Source organism: Branchiostoma belcheri, unplaced genomic scaffold (assembly GCF_001625305.1).
Source record: "Branchiostoma belcheri isolate BF01 breed outbred unplaced genomic scaffold, Haploidv18h27 scaffold31, whole genome shotgun sequence".
NCBI classification, from domain to species: Eukaryota; Metazoa; Chordata; class Leptocardii; order Amphioxiformes; family Branchiostomatidae; genus Branchiostoma; species Branchiostoma belcheri.
Genome location: NW_017803921.1, coordinates 2,828,014 through 2,845,643, shown reverse-complemented (window position 1 = coordinate 2,845,643; position 17,630 = coordinate 2,828,014). Strand labels below are relative to the sequence as shown.

General features: G+C 41.0%; 1 protein-coding gene across 2 annotated transcripts; it reads right to left on the bottom strand.

The window, feature by feature from the left end:
• Nucleotides 1-2,596: 2,596 nt before the first annotated feature.
• Nucleotides 2,597-8,475, bottom strand: LOC109474627. 2 transcript variants are annotated; one of them, XM_019774975.1, is made up of 4 exons: nucleotides 8,185-8,475; nucleotides 5,607-5,736; nucleotides 3,249-3,434; nucleotides 2,597-2,922 (listed from the first exon to the last, which is right to left on the bottom strand). In XM_019774975.1, the coding sequence occupies exons 1-3, from the start codon at nucleotides 8,228-8,230 to the stop codon at nucleotides 3,257-3,259; spliced, it is 354 nt and encodes a 117-aa protein (XP_019630534.1). In that variant the 5' UTR covers nucleotides 8,231-8,475; the 3' UTR covers nucleotides 2,597-2,922; nucleotides 3,249-3,256. The 2 variants fall into 2 exon arrangements, with proteins under 2 accessions (XP_019630534.1, XP_019630533.1); XM_019774974.1 differs by having other exon boundaries at nucleotides 2,597-2,918; nucleotides 3,243-3,434; nucleotides 8,185-8,472.
• Between the last annotated feature and the right edge of the window lie 9,155 nt (nucleotides 8,476-17,630).

The following is a 17,630-nucleotide window of genomic DNA, read 5'->3' as shown; positions in this document are numbered from 1 at the left end:
TTGTTTGTATGACTTCATGTCCAATTTGCGTAAAATAAGTCAAAACCCATACATTTGGTTGGAGAGTAGTTCAAGGTCAGATATCTTTAGAGGTCACACGTCCTTTTCTCAAGGCTAGCATTTTGAAGTCTTTTAATGATGACATCTGCCTTGTGTAGTTTGTTGGTCTGTCTGGTTTTGTGAGTGCGAATGCGGTAATTACAAACTTTAGAAAAGTGTTTGATAGCGAGATACTGGTTTGTTGTGTTACTCCAGTTGCTCATACACACACAGACAATTCGTGTCTCACAAAAAAGACAGTCGACTTCCGAATCCTTCCAAACAATCAAACTCTCTAACCAGGCGTTATCTGAATACAATAGCCATTTACGTCACGGCATTCTATCAGAGGACTTTGCTGGCGAGGTCATAGTTTCTACACACCACATTCACCCCCGAGGCAGAAAAACTGTCTGGCCTCTGATAATGCTCACAATAGTCAATACTTCCCAAATAGACATGAATCATATGCATAGTTAAAACATGCGATGTGCCTCCTAGATTTTCTGGCGTTTTCTTTCGCGTATAAACAAAATGTCAACTTCATTCGTTCATAAAAATTGTTCTAAACATAAAAATGCCAGATATTTTCTTTCATTATTGTGTATGTGTCACTGTCATTGTTATATTAAATGATATGTTACATATTAATACATGATGTAGCTAAGAAAACAACGTCTTTGTTAACTATGTTTTATATCACCACACGACTTCTAAAGATCAAACTATTTTCAGAAACTTCAATGTAGCAAGTTGTACATGAACCTGAACTTTTACTCCATAAATATTTCTACTGTTTGTCATGTTGAAGACTGTCATGAAAACAACCTGGTACTGAGAGTAAAGTCCATGTTATCTACAAATGTAGGAACTTAGCGTGGTAAATTATATGTCATCTGTACCCTAACGTTCTTAACCGTTCCCCAAATACCATGTTTCTTTTTGTTGCATTCCTTAAGTGCACATGACCCTAAACACCTGGTTAAGACAGAGATTATGAGTTCACGTAGACAGCCACATTTCACTTTGCACTCCTTCTAATTTCATGTCCTTCCGACAAATATCAACCAGTGACGTCTGAAAGGATTCCTGCGTGACCATCAAATAGGTTTCAGGAGTCCCAGTCACACCTACAGGAGAAATTTCATGTACTGTGGCGAAAACAAACCGAGTTTGTACCTGCAAGTACTGTCCAGGTCAGAGTCAGGAAACAGCAACAGACGAGAATCAGTCGTTTCAGGCCTCGGGTAGCCATCGCTATGTTGGCTGAAGTTTACTATAATCTAGTTTTGAAGTTTTTACACAGGTACGAGTTGATTGTCAGAATCTAGGATGCGCACATCGCCCATATGTGTACGTATTTTGGAACACCTTGACTCAGTGAAGCAAGTCGTGCTCTGGGGATAAGCACGTTTCCGTCTTGTCAGAATGCGCTTACCATTGTCAACCGACCGGTTTTTGTTTTCTACGTGTGGGTGCGTGCATATGTGTTTATATGTTTAAATCTTAGATACGGCATGTTAGACAATAGTTAAACCTATAATACTGCCGCTGACATATATTCTGTACGTATAGTTTGCCGCATACATATATTATGTACGTAGGGCGACTTTATTCACTCATTATTTAGTTTTGTTCGATCTTAGTTATAGTAGACCATACGAAAGTCCCTGTACTTTTGTCGAGTCAATAAGGAATCTATTGATCAGTGAGCTTGTATCGTGGTTATGGGACTCCAAATCATTACATGGTTTGTATTAGTGGACTCTGGACGTTCTACTCGTAAAGCTAACGTATAGTGAGTGGGTATTGTTTATGTGGACCCAGTGATTTCCATTGAACAGTGCAGAGTGCAATGGAGCATGTTACTGTAACTATTCGCCTCAGGTTACTGTCACACCCAGTGAAAACACATCTTTTCTCGCGTGAATTCACGAGACCGATCGGGCCAGGTTAGAATGATCGTCAAGGTTTCGGTTAGAATCGTCAAGAAGTAAAACTAACGTCATGTTTATTTGATCACATGGATGGCATCCTCGCGCACATGAATTTTCGTCCCTTTAGCCCAAAAAAAGTTTGTGACTATACAGTTATACAAAGTAGCGGCAAAATAAACAAATATGATGTAAATCGCAACAAAAAAAAAAGATATTGGAAAACGATACTAATGTCGTAGAATGCCAAAATCAATTCCAAAGGCAAAGACGAACATGTGAAGAAATGAAAATGAAGAGTCTATTATTCACCATACCATACTCTGTGTGTTTAGTCACTTGTATGTTCAACCTTCATGACCACGTAGATTTCACAATGGAGGCAACTTTCTTGCCAAACTTTTTATTCGCACGCCCGCATAATTTTTGTGGTTCCCAGAGCATCGAGGAGGTCATCCATATGATAAAAGCAACATGTTACACAAAGGTAACACTCCAATATTTGATACTTAATAGCTAGTATCATCGCATTATAACATCTTATAAGACAGCTCATAACATATTAAGTAATAGTATGAAGAACCACAGTAGAGAAAATCACATAAAATCAGGACCCAGAAATCCATTGCATCTGTCAGTGTTCTTTATTTACCATTGAATTTTTATTTCAAAGTCATTTGGCAAACCGTTCAACAGTTTGAAATATATTTCTCACTTTTTAAACGCAATACAGGCACATTTAACAATGTCCAAGGAAATTGTTATTAGCATCTTTACGATGAAATCCTTTCAGAAAACACGCAAAACAGAAATTCTAAAGTTCTGTCCTATCCACTACAAATGATAATGATGTAAAAATCTGTTATTGCAAGTCTTGTGAGTGACGAGTCCATTGTCCATTGGTACGTTGTCTGAGATAGTCCGTTGGATCTGCTCACTGGGCCACTGTCAAATGAACACATTGTATTAGTGTCAAATGAACACATTGTATTAGTGTCAAATGAACACATTGTATTAGTGTCAAATGAACACATTGTATTAGTGTCAAACGAACACATTGTATTAGTGTCAAATGAACACATTGTATTACTGTAAAACGAACACATTGTATTACTGTCAAACGAACACATTGTATTACTGTCAACTCTCTCATATTGTACAAGCTATATTCTACTACAAAATGATATTCTACCTAAATCACAGGATCGACAGACCCACAGAAATTGACAAATAGATAAAACTGAAACACATAACCCTGAAGTTCCTAACCTGTGAATTGGGAGCTATACCGTTCGGCACAGCAGTCGGCATACTGGATTCCTCCAGGAGTACTCATCATTGCCGTGACACTCACACTCCGGAGCAGGCTGCGGCACTCCTACCGGGAGCTCCTCCGCCTCCTTCGCCGGCTCCAGGTCTCGTTTGGCCGCTAATGGCTTGGGCTGCCTACGGTGTAGCCATCTAGGGAGAAGAGCACATAAACCCCCATTATCTCACAAACGGGTTATCAGATAGAGTAGATAACACGAAATCGTTTCTAAACGTACGTTTGGGAACGCATCTGTTGCAGCAATACCTGTGTTTTGCAATGTAAACCAGTCAGAGTTGCCTTAAGGAAGGTGACAGATGGTCACAGAAACGTAGGCTGGATAAAACAAATGGTTGTGTAAAGGAGACTCCTGATTCGTCGATGTTAGACATACAGGTGATAAGATATGCCCAAAAAACACTTACTCAAGCAACTGGATATGATTTTGGAAACGGTCAGACGTTTCAGGTAGCATCCACTACCTTTCGTCAGTGTCACTGTTTTTGGTAGTCTCTTGATTCATTTCAAAACAGGTAGATATGAATGATTACATCAGTTGCTGAATGTTTGTCCCTTTTGACAAGTAATATCGTGCCGTATGTCATAGTGGAATGAATTCATAGCGGAGCTTAAGCAGATCAGAACTGTTTCTTTCTTGTTGTCACTGGTGAAAAATAGGGATTACAGGGTATAAGAAAAGGTCTTAAATGTTTACCCATTAATATCTAGATGTGCAAAATGGATTCCTTTTTTCCTCCGACGAAGGCTTTTCATCATGCCCCATAGGGTGTTTTAGACTTTTTAAAATGCCAAAATCACAGAGACGCTCTTTACAATGATTAGTAGGCATTTCTTGGTCTCGTAAGGCCAGTTGATTAATCAAACAAAATTACAAAGAAGTGTTTCATCTTCTGAGGAAAAAAGTAAGGCCATGATTTGATCATGTGGATAACATCCGTCCGTTTCTAAAAAAAAAACCACTGTAAATCGTACAAAGCAGCCGCAAAATGAGCAAATTTATGCTGTGAATTGAAAAAAAAATTTGGAAAACTAATGTTGTACAATGACAAAATCAATTCCAAAGAAAATTTCAAAAAATGTGAAGAAATGAAAATGAAGAGTCTATTATTCGCCATGACCACGTCGATTTCACATTGAAGGCAACTTTTTTGCCAAACGTAAAGCTTTTTTATTCGGACGTTGGCAGAACTTTTGGGGTTCCCAGAGGATGGCATCCATATGGCATCGAATCAACAAGGCCTAACTAGAATCCATGAAGGGGCTGATTAAATTTGCCCTTTAAAGCTTCGCGTTTTGCTGGGGTTGGATGTTTGTGACGTACTTTGCGATGCACGCATAGCTTAGCTGTTTTCATGTCAAATGAAATTAATTTGGCCCAATTTTCTTGTATTGGAGAGCGTTTGGCAGAGTTATGCACCGTACGTCAGCAAATTTGCCACATTGTTGGGACAGTCACGAATGTGGTAAACAACGTTAACAATCCGTCTTTTGATGGAAAAGGTCTGTGGTAGATCCTAGTTGACTGTCAAGGCTGTGATCGAAATTCTCGATCTCATAGTTGCGCTACCAAATCCTAAGACAGAAAATCGCATGTATGACTTCATGTATATACAGCATTCAATGAAATCTCAGGGTAGAAAAACTGGATTTTCAAAGTCAATCTTTTGGTCATCCCTTTAATGTAGAAATTTGAATCAAACCTATAGCTATCCCATAGCATACTGATATTTGTGAGGCAAAAAAATGGTTGCTTGTTTTGTATCATTCTAGCTACCTATCATTCTAGCTACCTAGCTACCCAAAGAGTAAAGAGGCTCACGTAGCTTGTTTTGGGGGGCTATTTCAAACGCTTCAAAATATAAAATGATGACCAAAATGTGCTAAGAAATGGCAGTAAATGTCAATATCATACAAATTTCCTCATCCAGATAACTTTTGCTTTGCTGCCCTGAAATTACATCGGATGACTTTAAGATATATCCCCACCCACGTCAGAAAATCCGCTTTTACACGATTTGCTTAATCCTGATCACTAGATTATATCCGGATTCATTCTTTTTAGGAGCCTTTTAAAAATACAGCGGGAGCAACTTAATTTCGAATTCGCGCTGCGCTGAGTCATTGGAAAAGCGAAATAGTGACTCTAATGTGTTGAAAGTTATTGAAAATGACAATCTAAATGAGAAAATTTCAATTTTTTAGTTTTGGCGCAAAAATCTTACATAATATCGCTTTAATAACAATTTCATACCAAAAACGTCAACACATTCAGTATCTGCTACTGACAACATTGAAACACTTACGGACAGTCGTAGCGGCAGAATTTGTTGGTGAGAGATTCCAGGGACTTGCAGTCACAGTAGTAGCCGAAGCCGTACGGCAGCAGAAACCGCTTCGACATCTCCATAGACACGGTCTGGTGATGGTGAACACCTGGGCAAAACAAACGTACGTAGATTGAAAATACACCACTAGATCATAACAACGCTGTCAGGGATTCGAACCCCTGAGCATTCGGGTTCTGATTAAACAATTCTAAGAGGGCCTGCAAGCGCTTTTTCGTAAAGCGTAATCAGGCCGTTTTAGACTTCGTAATTCGTAGGCAGCCTCCGCAAAAATCAACGTAATTCGTAATTGGACATTAGCCACAAATCGTAAAGTCGTAATCAGCTCTGAGACTTTAACGTAATTCGTAATAGGCGGCGAAAATTTTGCGTAATTCGTAATCACTACCCCCCCCCCCTTTGCAGGCCCTCCTCTAACCTACAAGACCACCTTGCCACCCAAAATGTGTAGCTGTTACAAGTTATACAAAGCAGGGAGCTACTTTAGATACAAAGACGACCTGTGTTACTAACCTAGCAAGCTATATTCGTTTATGTTCCGACCACACCTGTTCTGTACAATATTAAAGTCATCCAATGCAATTTCAGGGCTGCAAAACAAAGAATATTCTGGATGAGGAAATTTGTCTGATGTAGTTTTAGTGCCATTTCGTTGCACATTTTTCTCATTATTTCATACTTCAAGTGTTTTAAAAACCTAGATTTGCCGCCCTGAAATTGCATTGGACGCCTGACCAATGCTGTAGCTAGATGAATGTTGAATGGGCTTAGGTAGTCTGATGAACAGCTATATTAAATAGTTCTGTATGGCGGAAATGAGGGATAGCGATCACATCTGGCAGTAGTCTATGCCAGTAATGAAACTGTCCTGTAATTGCTCCCGTAAGTCATTTGATTATTCTGGAACCAAGAATCACATTCTGTTGACTGTCATCACGTATAATCTCCAAGCAGATATTTCGGTGGCAGCCATACACTGATACGCTAGTAAATTGGCCAGGCAGTATCCAATACAACACCCCAAGTTTGGCTGGCGAAAAAAAATACCAGTACAAAAAAGAAAGCCTGATAAAATGCCTAAACACAGGTAAAGAAATGCGCCTAAGCCTATAACTCTGGTTGGAGAGTAATCGCGTAGAAATTAGAGTTCCAGGCTAGCAACAGAACAAATAAACGAATACGTCATACTGTATAATATAAAACACTCATATTTCGATGTTACAGGCGGTTAACATGTCATCATAAAATGATTTCTTGCGTAGCGCAGATTAGTAATATTTTAGGCTCGATCCCGATAATATTTTTTTAAATATGTCACCGATATCAATATCGACAATCCTATAGCTAACTAGTCTCCACCAGACTCTTTTGCAGGCCGAATAAATAGTAGAAATCGGCCTAAAAAGAACGTAGCTGGCCAGGGGAGTTGGCCGGCCATAGAAGGTCCAGTTTACCCGCAAAGCCAAGCAGCACATGTACATATGCTGATTTTGCTGGCAGGTGCCGGCCTTTCATATCCGATTTGTACAAATCATCAAAGGTCAGGCAGGACGAAGAGGATATTAAATTCTAGGACCAAGCACGTTGTTTGCCATATGCGAGTTTCGCTGTGCACACTGCAATGGGGGGCGCGATGAAAAATTTTAGAAAAGTGACGAAATTTATGAAGGTCCAAATTTGAGTTCAGATTTCTCATAATCTGCAGCGAATCATATTAGATATTACCATGGCTGAAAAGTGTGAGAAGTGGTGGGGTTTTGTTTTGGTGAAAAATGATGTTGGCATCGAGCATTCCTTCCGGGTTCTCCTCGGCGTCGAAATTGATTCGCCCCCGCTTAAGCCTGATGTTAGCCCGGTGGCCTCGTGTAAGCCTCGTGGATTATTAGAATAAATTGTAGTACCAGGATTTTCATTATTGACTCGATTGTACTGAAGGTTTTGCCTTTCTGCCAACATCAGTCATTTTGCGGTAATTTTTGTCTGGTGGGAATTTTCTACACGAAAATATTGAGCACTACTAATTTTCGCATGAAACTAATGTGTCTTCTGTTAAAGGTAGTGTATGCTACCTAAAACGTCTGACCGTTTCCAAAATCATATCCAGTTACTTGTTTTTTGGCGTATCTTAATACCTGGATGTCTAACTTTCGTCGACATAAGCTTTTTGTTTCATCATTTGAAATCTGAAATCATCGTTGGTGGTGTTAAGGAAAAAAGGAAAGTGATCTCGGTCCAGTTTTAGCCCACTGAATTGAAGAGCTAATCTCCCACTGGTCATGACAGAAAAGACAAACGCTACGTACAGTATTTACAGCGTTCAGAGATTCCCCTAGCTCTTTTTGACAAGCACAATGAACAATGGACCACAGCTTAACGTCCCGTCTTAGGGACTGCGACCCTTTACAGTAGCATGTTGAGTGAGCGACAACAGCCGGGATTCGAACTCCCAACCTCTTAGTCCAGGGCAAGAGTGGCTAATTAATACCGCTGGACTACACACGCTACTGAGAGTAGCAGAGATAGTGGCCGTACTCACAATACAAGCAGACTGCGACAAGAAGCATCACACGTGAGAGCGCCATGGCGAAGAAGAGGAAAGCTGTAAAGGAAAGCTGCACGGTCGTCCGTTTCTCTGAGCTGTCTTCCTGAGCACAAAGTTCCTTCTGCCTTTCCCGCACGAGTGGACTATCTCTTTATACCGTGAGCCCACACGCGCGACCTTTCAACAACTGTCCTCCCGGCTTTTCTCACATGACGCAGTCCAAGACCCGCCCTCTAGGGAATCCTGTCTTGCCCTTATCGAGACATATGTTTCCCACATCCCTAACATGACATGACGCACACCTCCAAAACTTTATGATCTTTTCATAAAGGCAGACAAAAGCCGGGTCGCGACAGTTTTGCCGACAATGACGCACGGCGAACACCACGAGCTGAAGCTTTTAAGCACCAATGGGAAGTAATTCGTCAGATCTTCAATCCAGAGGTTTCTCTTTGTAACGGAGCGTCCCGTTGGCTCGGTGTCGCCAACGTTATATGATCAATCGATCACGTTTGAAGTAGAAGACAGCCAAACTTTCTACAGAATAGACTCTCACTGAAGTGTTCTTCTGAAGATCCACCAATAGCAGATAACAGAACATCTTCAGGCAGTCAAGGCAATTAGAATAGTATGTAAGAAATGCCACAATCCTAGGAAATACACGTTGCATATACATTCTCTGAATTGATAGAAAAATGTTTTGGATTTTTTGGATTTGGATAAGTGGAAAAAAAGTTGTGGCGTGTATATGATCCTTTTGTCTGGGACAAACGTGCGCACATCTCCTTTTTCCTTTTGTTGGTCTTTTTCTTTAGTGTCAGATGCGTAACAACAATTCATTTAGATTTGGGTGAAGAAAGCAGGAAGAAGAACCCGCATCAGGATGCCCATATATCCTCCCTGCGGGGCTTAGGTTAAGAGCCTGTGGGTGTTGAAGTCTCGTGATTGATAACTGCTGACGTGGGTGTTAAGTCTGATCTACCAACAGCAGCGTCCTTTTTCAGACGACACATGGCGATGCCGTCACGGGAAGACGTAGTTGTTTGTAAGGGCTCACATTCCACTAGTAAGGCGCTCTCACCACGCTCTAAAATTGGCCGGAGCGCGGAGAGAGCGCCGAGAGATCGTTGTGAGCGCTGTGCGCTCTCACGGCGCTCTCTGAGCTCTCTGCGTGCTCACACGGCGCTCTCTCTGCGCTCATTGTTGGATCGCCGTCCTCGGCGCTCTCACGCACGGCGACGGTATGAGCCTGTTCAAAACAGTCGCCGATGTGACGGCGTTCATGGCTCTCAGCGCGCTCTCTGCGGGCTCCCATGGCGATCTCTCGGCGCTCTCTCGGCGCTCCGGCAAATTTCAGGTCGATCGATCGCAGAGAGAGAGGGCGGGGGGAGAGAGAGAGAGAGAGGGAGAGAGAGAGGGAGAGAGAGGGAGGAGAGAGAGAGAGGAGAGAGAGAGAGGGAGAGAGAGAGAGAGAGACTGAGAGAGAGAGGCGAGAGCTCCGTCAAGTGGACTGGGGGTATAACAGAGAGCTACGCCCCACGCACGTTAAAGCACCTACACCAATTCTTTCGAAAACGATCGCGCGCGAGGAGGCACATGCCCCGGTGTGGGACGGTGCAAATTCTAGTGATTCACCACGAAAATCACCCGTAGGAAGGCGTGTGGTGACGGGAAGACATATCTGTCTGTTACAATGTAAGTGTTACCGTCTCTGAACGTCATTGACGGCGCTCAGAGGCGACAAGACACCTCCCACCTTTCTTCGGTCGTCGGATAAATCTTTCACACAACGTCCGGAGGAACATACAGCTGCCTGTAGCCAGGATTTTTCTTGGGGAGGGGGAGGGGAAGTTGTGGGGAGGGGCTTCCTACTATCTTAGGAACCAGCGAGCCCTTTCCCCCAGAAAATGTTAAAAATGGAACTTTCTGAAATTGCATGCATTTCCTGCGTTTTTTGAGGGGATCTGAAAGCAAAAGTCAGAAACTGTTATAGACAGTATCTTATTGGAAGAACAAGAAAGATTGAGTATATCTGCTATAAAACTGAAATGGCCTCTACTGGACTCTAATGTTAAAAACGGATCTTCTAGATAATTCATCACTTCATGCCATCAAACAGTTGGTTAAGAAAAGGAAATCTAGTAGAAATTGACGAAGATAACAGTTGCAAAGAAAAACACACGATTGAACTTTAATATACGTTATGGATTTCTATAGAGCTGCTACTCTGTTATTCATAGAGGTGACTTATATATTCTTCAGTGTCTACGTTTTTACAATAAAGTAAGGAGAAGTGTAGGTAGGATAGTCAATGCATTTACCGACCAGATAGTTACTGTTACCAAAGATTTATTGAATATACATCACTAATGACATATACGCTACTTCATCGCTACAAAAATTCATGACGCAAATGACAGAATCGTGAGAAATTATATTATCAAAACAACGCAGTGCTAGTGAGATATGAAACTGTTTTGTATGCCAAAACTATTAATAAAACTGGAGTCACTGGACCCGAAATTCATCATGTAGTATAATGACAGTATCAACAGATACCACCTAATTCTGATAAGGAAAAGGCTTCTTCATGTCACATCGTCATTAGTGGCGTACGTGTGGGAATGTGTTTTGGTAGATAGTTCTGGACGGCTGCACGAAAAGTGATATTGGCATTGACGTGAAAGCCCTTGTTTACACATTCACGACCCCCCCCCCCCACACACACAGTGACACACCAACCGACCAACTTTGGCTGACGTTCGGGAGCACTCTGATCAGATTTAAGGCACACCTACCTTTATAATATAAGTCACATTTGAGTCAAATTTGAAAACTGCTGACCAAAATGGTTGGCTGGCAGTTCTGTTGCACACAGCCTAGTACCAGCCAACATTTTCCGAATTCGAACCTTCCGACCAAACCCCGAATGTTTTTAACATGTTGAAACATTCGGCTTGTGCAACTGAATAGTAACTGATCTCGCCGAACACCAGCCGACGTTGCGCCGACCTACGCCTAACCATGTTGGGGGGGGGGGTCTTCTTGTGTTCGGGAGGCCAAATTCGTGAATGTGTGAGGATGCTTCAGGAGACAAAGGGCAACAGTATACGTAAGTCCTACCATTTAGTGAAGCCCACGTTATTTTGTAAACATACCGACATTGTCACCCCAAACAGCGTAGGCAATTCGTCATCAAATACAGCAGGGACATCGCGTAATACCTTAGGTAACACCTGGAGTTAGTTACGCAAGACTTACTCCGCAAAAGCCAGATTTACGAAAAAATGCGATAGGTATAAGTCCATTCTGGTTTGTACATGCAGTAATGGCTGCATAGATAGTAGCAATTGATACCAGGTAAGTCTAATGATGAGACTAGCTGAAGGATGAATTATAAATGAAGATTATTTTTGCCTAAAGCAAGTATTACAAGACTTTAGCCCCTGTCACACACACTCACAAATTTGGCCTCCCGAACGCTGGCCAAACGTCCTACAACCATGGTTGAGAGAAGGTCGGCGCAAAGTCGGTTGGTGCTCGGCGAATCCGGCTACTATTCGGCTATGTTTCAAAATGTTTAAAACATTCGGGAGTTGGTCGGCGGGAGTTGGTCGGGAGGTTCGAACTTTGTTGGATGGTATTCGACTGTAAGTCAGCCGAACACCAGCCAACCATTCGGGAGTAAGTCAGTAGTGTTTCGGCGTGTGTTCCTTAGTCGAATTTGACTCAAATTTAACTCAAATTTGTTTCGATTTGTGTATAAAAGTAGGCGTGGCCTAAATCTGGACAGAGTGCTCCCGAACGTCAGCCGAACATGGTCGGTTGGTGATCGGGAACAAATTGGGGGAAGGTTGTGAATGTGTACGTGTGACAGGTGCTGTACGTGGAATTTATCACTGTGGTTTAAATTTAACCCCGCATTTCGAGAAGTGTGATGACAGGAATACACGTTGTTATTCTTCGCCTTTACTTGTGATGTAACACAGAACAAATTGTGGGATGTATAATGTGAAATACCTTAATTATTATTTCACTGACTTGAATAAAAAGGTCAGCAAAGTGTTTGCTGTCTTCCCACGCACAGATACAACATTGAGCCGGGCTACATCTAGCTATAGAGTGTGAATGTGTGCCGACAACAAAATGAATCTTCCTCTTTTGTGTAACATGACAGTAAAAGTCACGCTGTGCATCATAAAAACGCCAAACGACTCAGACAGAGGATTTGGATACGAAGAGAGCGACATATGTAATACTATTGAAGATGCTGATCCACTGGCGACTACAAACGTCTTCAGTCTGTGAATTCAATGGGTGACTGTGGGGGAAAATTGTATATCTTCTGTTCTTCACATAAAATTTGTTGGTCTACAACCGTTTTTACATTGCAAACAATGATGTTAAGAAAGCTTTTGATGTCAAAAAATAAACGTTAAGAGGATCAAAGGCTTTTGGATAACCTACAAAACACTGATCTTGCAAATACCAAGGTTTAGCTTCAAATCCGTATTTGAAAGCTACTTAGGACTTGATGACATTTGGAAGTCTATCAGTAGGCCAACAAGAAAGATATTGCCGCTTTTGAGGCTTTTCTGGCGAAATCCGCACTTTGGGTTTAATACTTTACATACTGATTGAGCTTTGTGTTGCTATAGATGGCCTACTAATGGGCTCTTTGGTAGCTAGGTCGACATTGTATCGCCTTAGAAAATAAACCAGAGGATCATGCATGCCTCTTAGTTATATACCAAAAGGACGTACTTCTGGTTTCGTAGTAGTATATACTATTATAGGCTTCATCTTGGGGCTCTTATATGCTTAATATGATTATATTGATGACATCCGTGGGTGCATGAATTCTCGTATATTTCCACTATACTGTAAATCGCACAAAGCAGTCCAAAATGAGGAAATATATGCCATAAATTAAAAAGATATTGCGTATTTATATTATGTCGTAGAATGCCAAAATGAATTTCAGAGGAAAATAAGAAAACATAAAAAAGTATGAAAATGAAGAGTCTATCATTCGCCATGACATATTCTATGTGTTTTATGTGGCTGTAAAAAAATTGAAAACTGCCAGTTATGATATAGATGTTTATTACAAATTCATTCCTGAAGGCTAATTGCCAGAACAAAGGAAATTATAAAATAGTATTATCGTAAACAGCAAAAATTATGCAAATCTATACCAAAAATCTATCCAGTTGCCTGAGCAACAATTCTGTATATGCACATGAATGCATCCGTACATGAATCTGTATCTGATTGCAAATAAAGATCTCGAGTGATTGCCATAGATAGAATTCCGTGTGTATCTCATTACCTGGATGTCTAACCTTCATTGACACACACGTGTTGTCTTGAAAAAAACTGTCTGTACATGTTGGCTCGGAATCCGGTGAGTCACCGGTGTAAGATAAAATTGTTGCTAAGGCCACACCAATTTAATTTGTTGGTTCTCGGATTTGCCTCTTCATTTTTTTCTGATTTGCAAAAAAAAACCAACTCAAATATGCTCATATCTTGCCCCAACAGTTGAGGAAAGTCATTTTCTTCCTAGTTGTTACAGTTTTTCCATCTATCAATGCAGTGGTCCGATTAAAGTTCATAATTCATTGTTTGAATTTTAACCCAGCCTTTTGTGTTGACTTCATGGCTCCTATCGAAGCATTATGAGGCTATAATAGGATGCCTAGACCTCTTTTGTATTTTTCTTTCGCCCTGCCGCTTCATATTTTTCCTGAAACAAATTAAATTGGTGTGGCGTAAGGATGAGAAGGCCTTCCTGCTGATGGAAGTGCTTTGAGCTGATGGCAGGAGTGCAGCAGACAGTGACCAGTGTCTTTGATTTGCTAACGACGTTTGGAATTGGCACTTGTGTCCCTCCGAACGTCATTCACCTTCTCCTGTTTGTGTGTTAGCGTTTGTTCAAACGAAGGCTGACACACATAAAGGAGAAGGTGAATGACGTTTTGTGTGTGCCATCCTCCATAGTCCATGGTAGCTAGAGATAATAGGGAGCCGGCGGTACCTATATGGAGGATGGCACCCAGGCTGTCGAAGCTCCATGGAACTCGAGAACTCAGTACAGAGCGTGTTCAGTCCTAAATTCCGCAAAAGGCCAGCATCACGGTGCCGGCTTGTCGAAAAAGTCTCTATATACTACCACAAATTCACAATATCAGCCTTTTTCTGCGGTGTAGCAGTATTTTTGGGCTGGATTTTTTTATTCGCTTGCACGCACTAGTACTAGTTAGGGGTCTTCAGAGGGTGTCATCCATAAAATTCAATTCAGTTGATACTCGTATGCAAGGGAGATGGTCCGCGCTAAGAGAACGGCAAATTGTTCTCTCAGCGCCGACCAACTCCCTTGGCATATGATCTGTCTGCTTGGCCAATGTCTACTTTTTCCAGCCGCCTCCCGGATATCTAGCCCCTTGACAACGGTCGCCAGTCTCTGAAGTTTGACTCCATCCGCTACTGCGCGAAGTTGAGACACATCTGTTCTCTTCTGTTCGCCAGTGATGTTAGTCCCATGTGCTGAAGGGTTAGGCGCCTGAAGCACGATGTACTACATACGATACCAAACTTGGCTGTAAAGCGTGTCCAATGCAATTTCAGGGCAGCAAAACTGGAAATATTCTCAATAAGGCAATATTTGTGATATTGACACATGCTGCTTCACATTAGCACATTTGAGTCAGTATTTCATACAATTTTATTATGGATTGTCCACTATATGATGATAAACGCACAAAAAGCTGCCTAACCTTCTTTCAGCCTGCTCAGCAGAATTTGTTACATTTCATGTAATAGATAACTTCAACTTCATTCTAGAAGGTAATAACCCATACTGTGCACGTGTACAAATAGGTAAATATATCATGGAATGTTTAGACCGTAGAACAGTTACATATATCGTACGAAAGTCTCTGCACTTTGTTGTGCCAATAAAGTTCACATGATGTCTAACTGCACAATGAGGACAGAAACAGTTATGCATTATCATTTGTATCATATTCATACTCATTAAACTTAAAGGTTCGAACTGAGTTATCAAGGACACGTTTGAAATACCGGAAACATTGTTTATAACGCAGTGATATGGAAAGTAGATATATCGTAGTACTGAAAGCTCCTATCCTTGTAAACACATTTTGTTTTGGTTCCTTTCTTATCACGTACTGCCTGCGGCCATGCCATTATCAGTGTCGGCCATGTTTGAACCGGACCGGAAGCTCACCTGTATGACGTAAGGATGTGACATCACTTCTAGCTAAGGGGATAATATGCAAATGTGGTTCAGCGCCTTACACATGTACGAGTACATGTATGTCTGTACAACAAATTGTTTCAACAATTCTAAAACATTGCCAAAACCTATACTTGCTTGCATAGCGAAATTTGGGGGTATTAGACAGCCAGAGAATAACATTTGTTTACCCTTTTTTACGAAAAAAATCGAATTTCAAAGGTCCATAACTCCTCGTAGAAACAACATATCGAGACAAATTATCATTTTTGTAATCCTTGGACCTAATTTTATCAGTTCATGAAGTTACATCGAAAAATATCAATTTTTGATTATATGTCACCATTTACTTCAGAAGTAGAAAGGACGTGGTCCATATGGGGTCAAAGGTCAAGGTCATTAACACCAGCTAACCATTCGGAAGTAGGCCAGCAGTGTTAGGGGCGCGTTTGGTTGTCAAATTTGACTCAAATATAACTCAAATTCATTTAGAGTTGCATACAATAAGTAGTCTTGGCGTAAATCTGATCAGAGTGCTCCCGAACGTTAGCCGAACCTGGAACCCGGTACATAAATAATGTATTTAACCCCCATTAAAGAGGAACATAATTGTAATATTCTGTCACTGTTCAGGAAAATGAGTTCGAAACATTATCTGTTCAACCCCGGGTATAGCCTCCGACCTAAATAGTGCAGTTAACTACAGCTGCCGGTTGGCTGGCAGAAAGCAGCAAATCAATAATCGATATTTTCCAACTGGTACTCTGGAATTCCTCTACCCGTCACAGGGCCCAACGCCCGCGCTGGCCCCATTTTAAGGAGTACCGTAAACAACGACATTTTCTCTACACATTTCAACACTGATGGCTAAAAAATGTTATCACTTTTTCACAAGCTAATCATTGTAGACGTCCTGATATCTTTTCAGGGTGTGTTATGTATTTTGTGATGGGGATTGGTTTTCAGTTACAAAATAGGTGACAATTTGTCGTTTCCAAAAAAATGCTGACTTTATGGTATATGCACGGAGGTGACACCGTAGGATGGCTACCAGTTCGCTGGCTGAGCTGGTAGAAAATGCCGGGAGAAACACCCGACGTTTGCCTTAGATGTACCGCCAACATGGCAAAAAGAGAGACAACGGTAAGACAGGCTATGAATTGTAGTATTTATTTTATTTATTTATTTTTATTTGTTTATTGAATCTGCAGGCGGCTAGGTATCCCATTCAATTTTGACCAAAAAATGGGTTTCAATGGGGCCCAGAAAAGAGAAACATTGAAATCAAGCATAACAAAGGAAATAAACTTAGGAAAATTGTAACATTGGTAATTGTGAGACATAAATAAGACAAAATTACTGGTCGAAAATATACATAAACAAAAATACATTTGTTACATGAAAACATAATATGAGAAAGCCAAAATGGGACAAATCAAAATCGTTTTCCGTTACCCCAATTCATGCCAGGGTTATTTAGGAGATCATGGGTCAAATCATACTCTATGGAAAAGATAAGTGATTATGGAAATATTACAAGCGAAAGGATATATGTATTTGAAGAGGAGTGGTTTTCAGAAAGAAAAGGCAGGCGCCTTACTTTATCAAGGTATGCTTGCCATGTATATAATTTTTATTATCATGAAAGTTCATCTGTGTTGGTAGTAATCATAGTAAAAGGTTGAACTTTATTCCAACACACACTATTTACAGGGATCAAATTTTCAGCGACCACTGTCGCCTTCATCAGGATGACCAATCACTTCACCACGTGATCTCGCGAGAATTACGGTTTACAAACACGTGACCTTATTCACACGAGATTTTACTGATACGTGACGTAAGTAATTGATCAAAAGTGCCAGGGATTTTATATCGTCCACTATCTCTATCATTTTTTATGTAAAAGGGGAGGCTTTTTAGCAAATGAAATTGCCCAAAGAGATTTCTCTCCTTTTTCTAATGTCAAATGACGGGTATGCAATGACGGGGAACCAATTTCTAGAATGCCTGCAAGTGTGCACGGCAGAATATTGCTTTAAATGTCCCCTGGCGAAACAAATAGAAACTGCGTTGTGGCTGGATTGAAGGGATCATCTCATTATCAACAGAGGGAGTACTGTAAAGCCTAATCCAGTCGTTTAGGCCATGTTAATTTGATTATATGGATGACATCCAC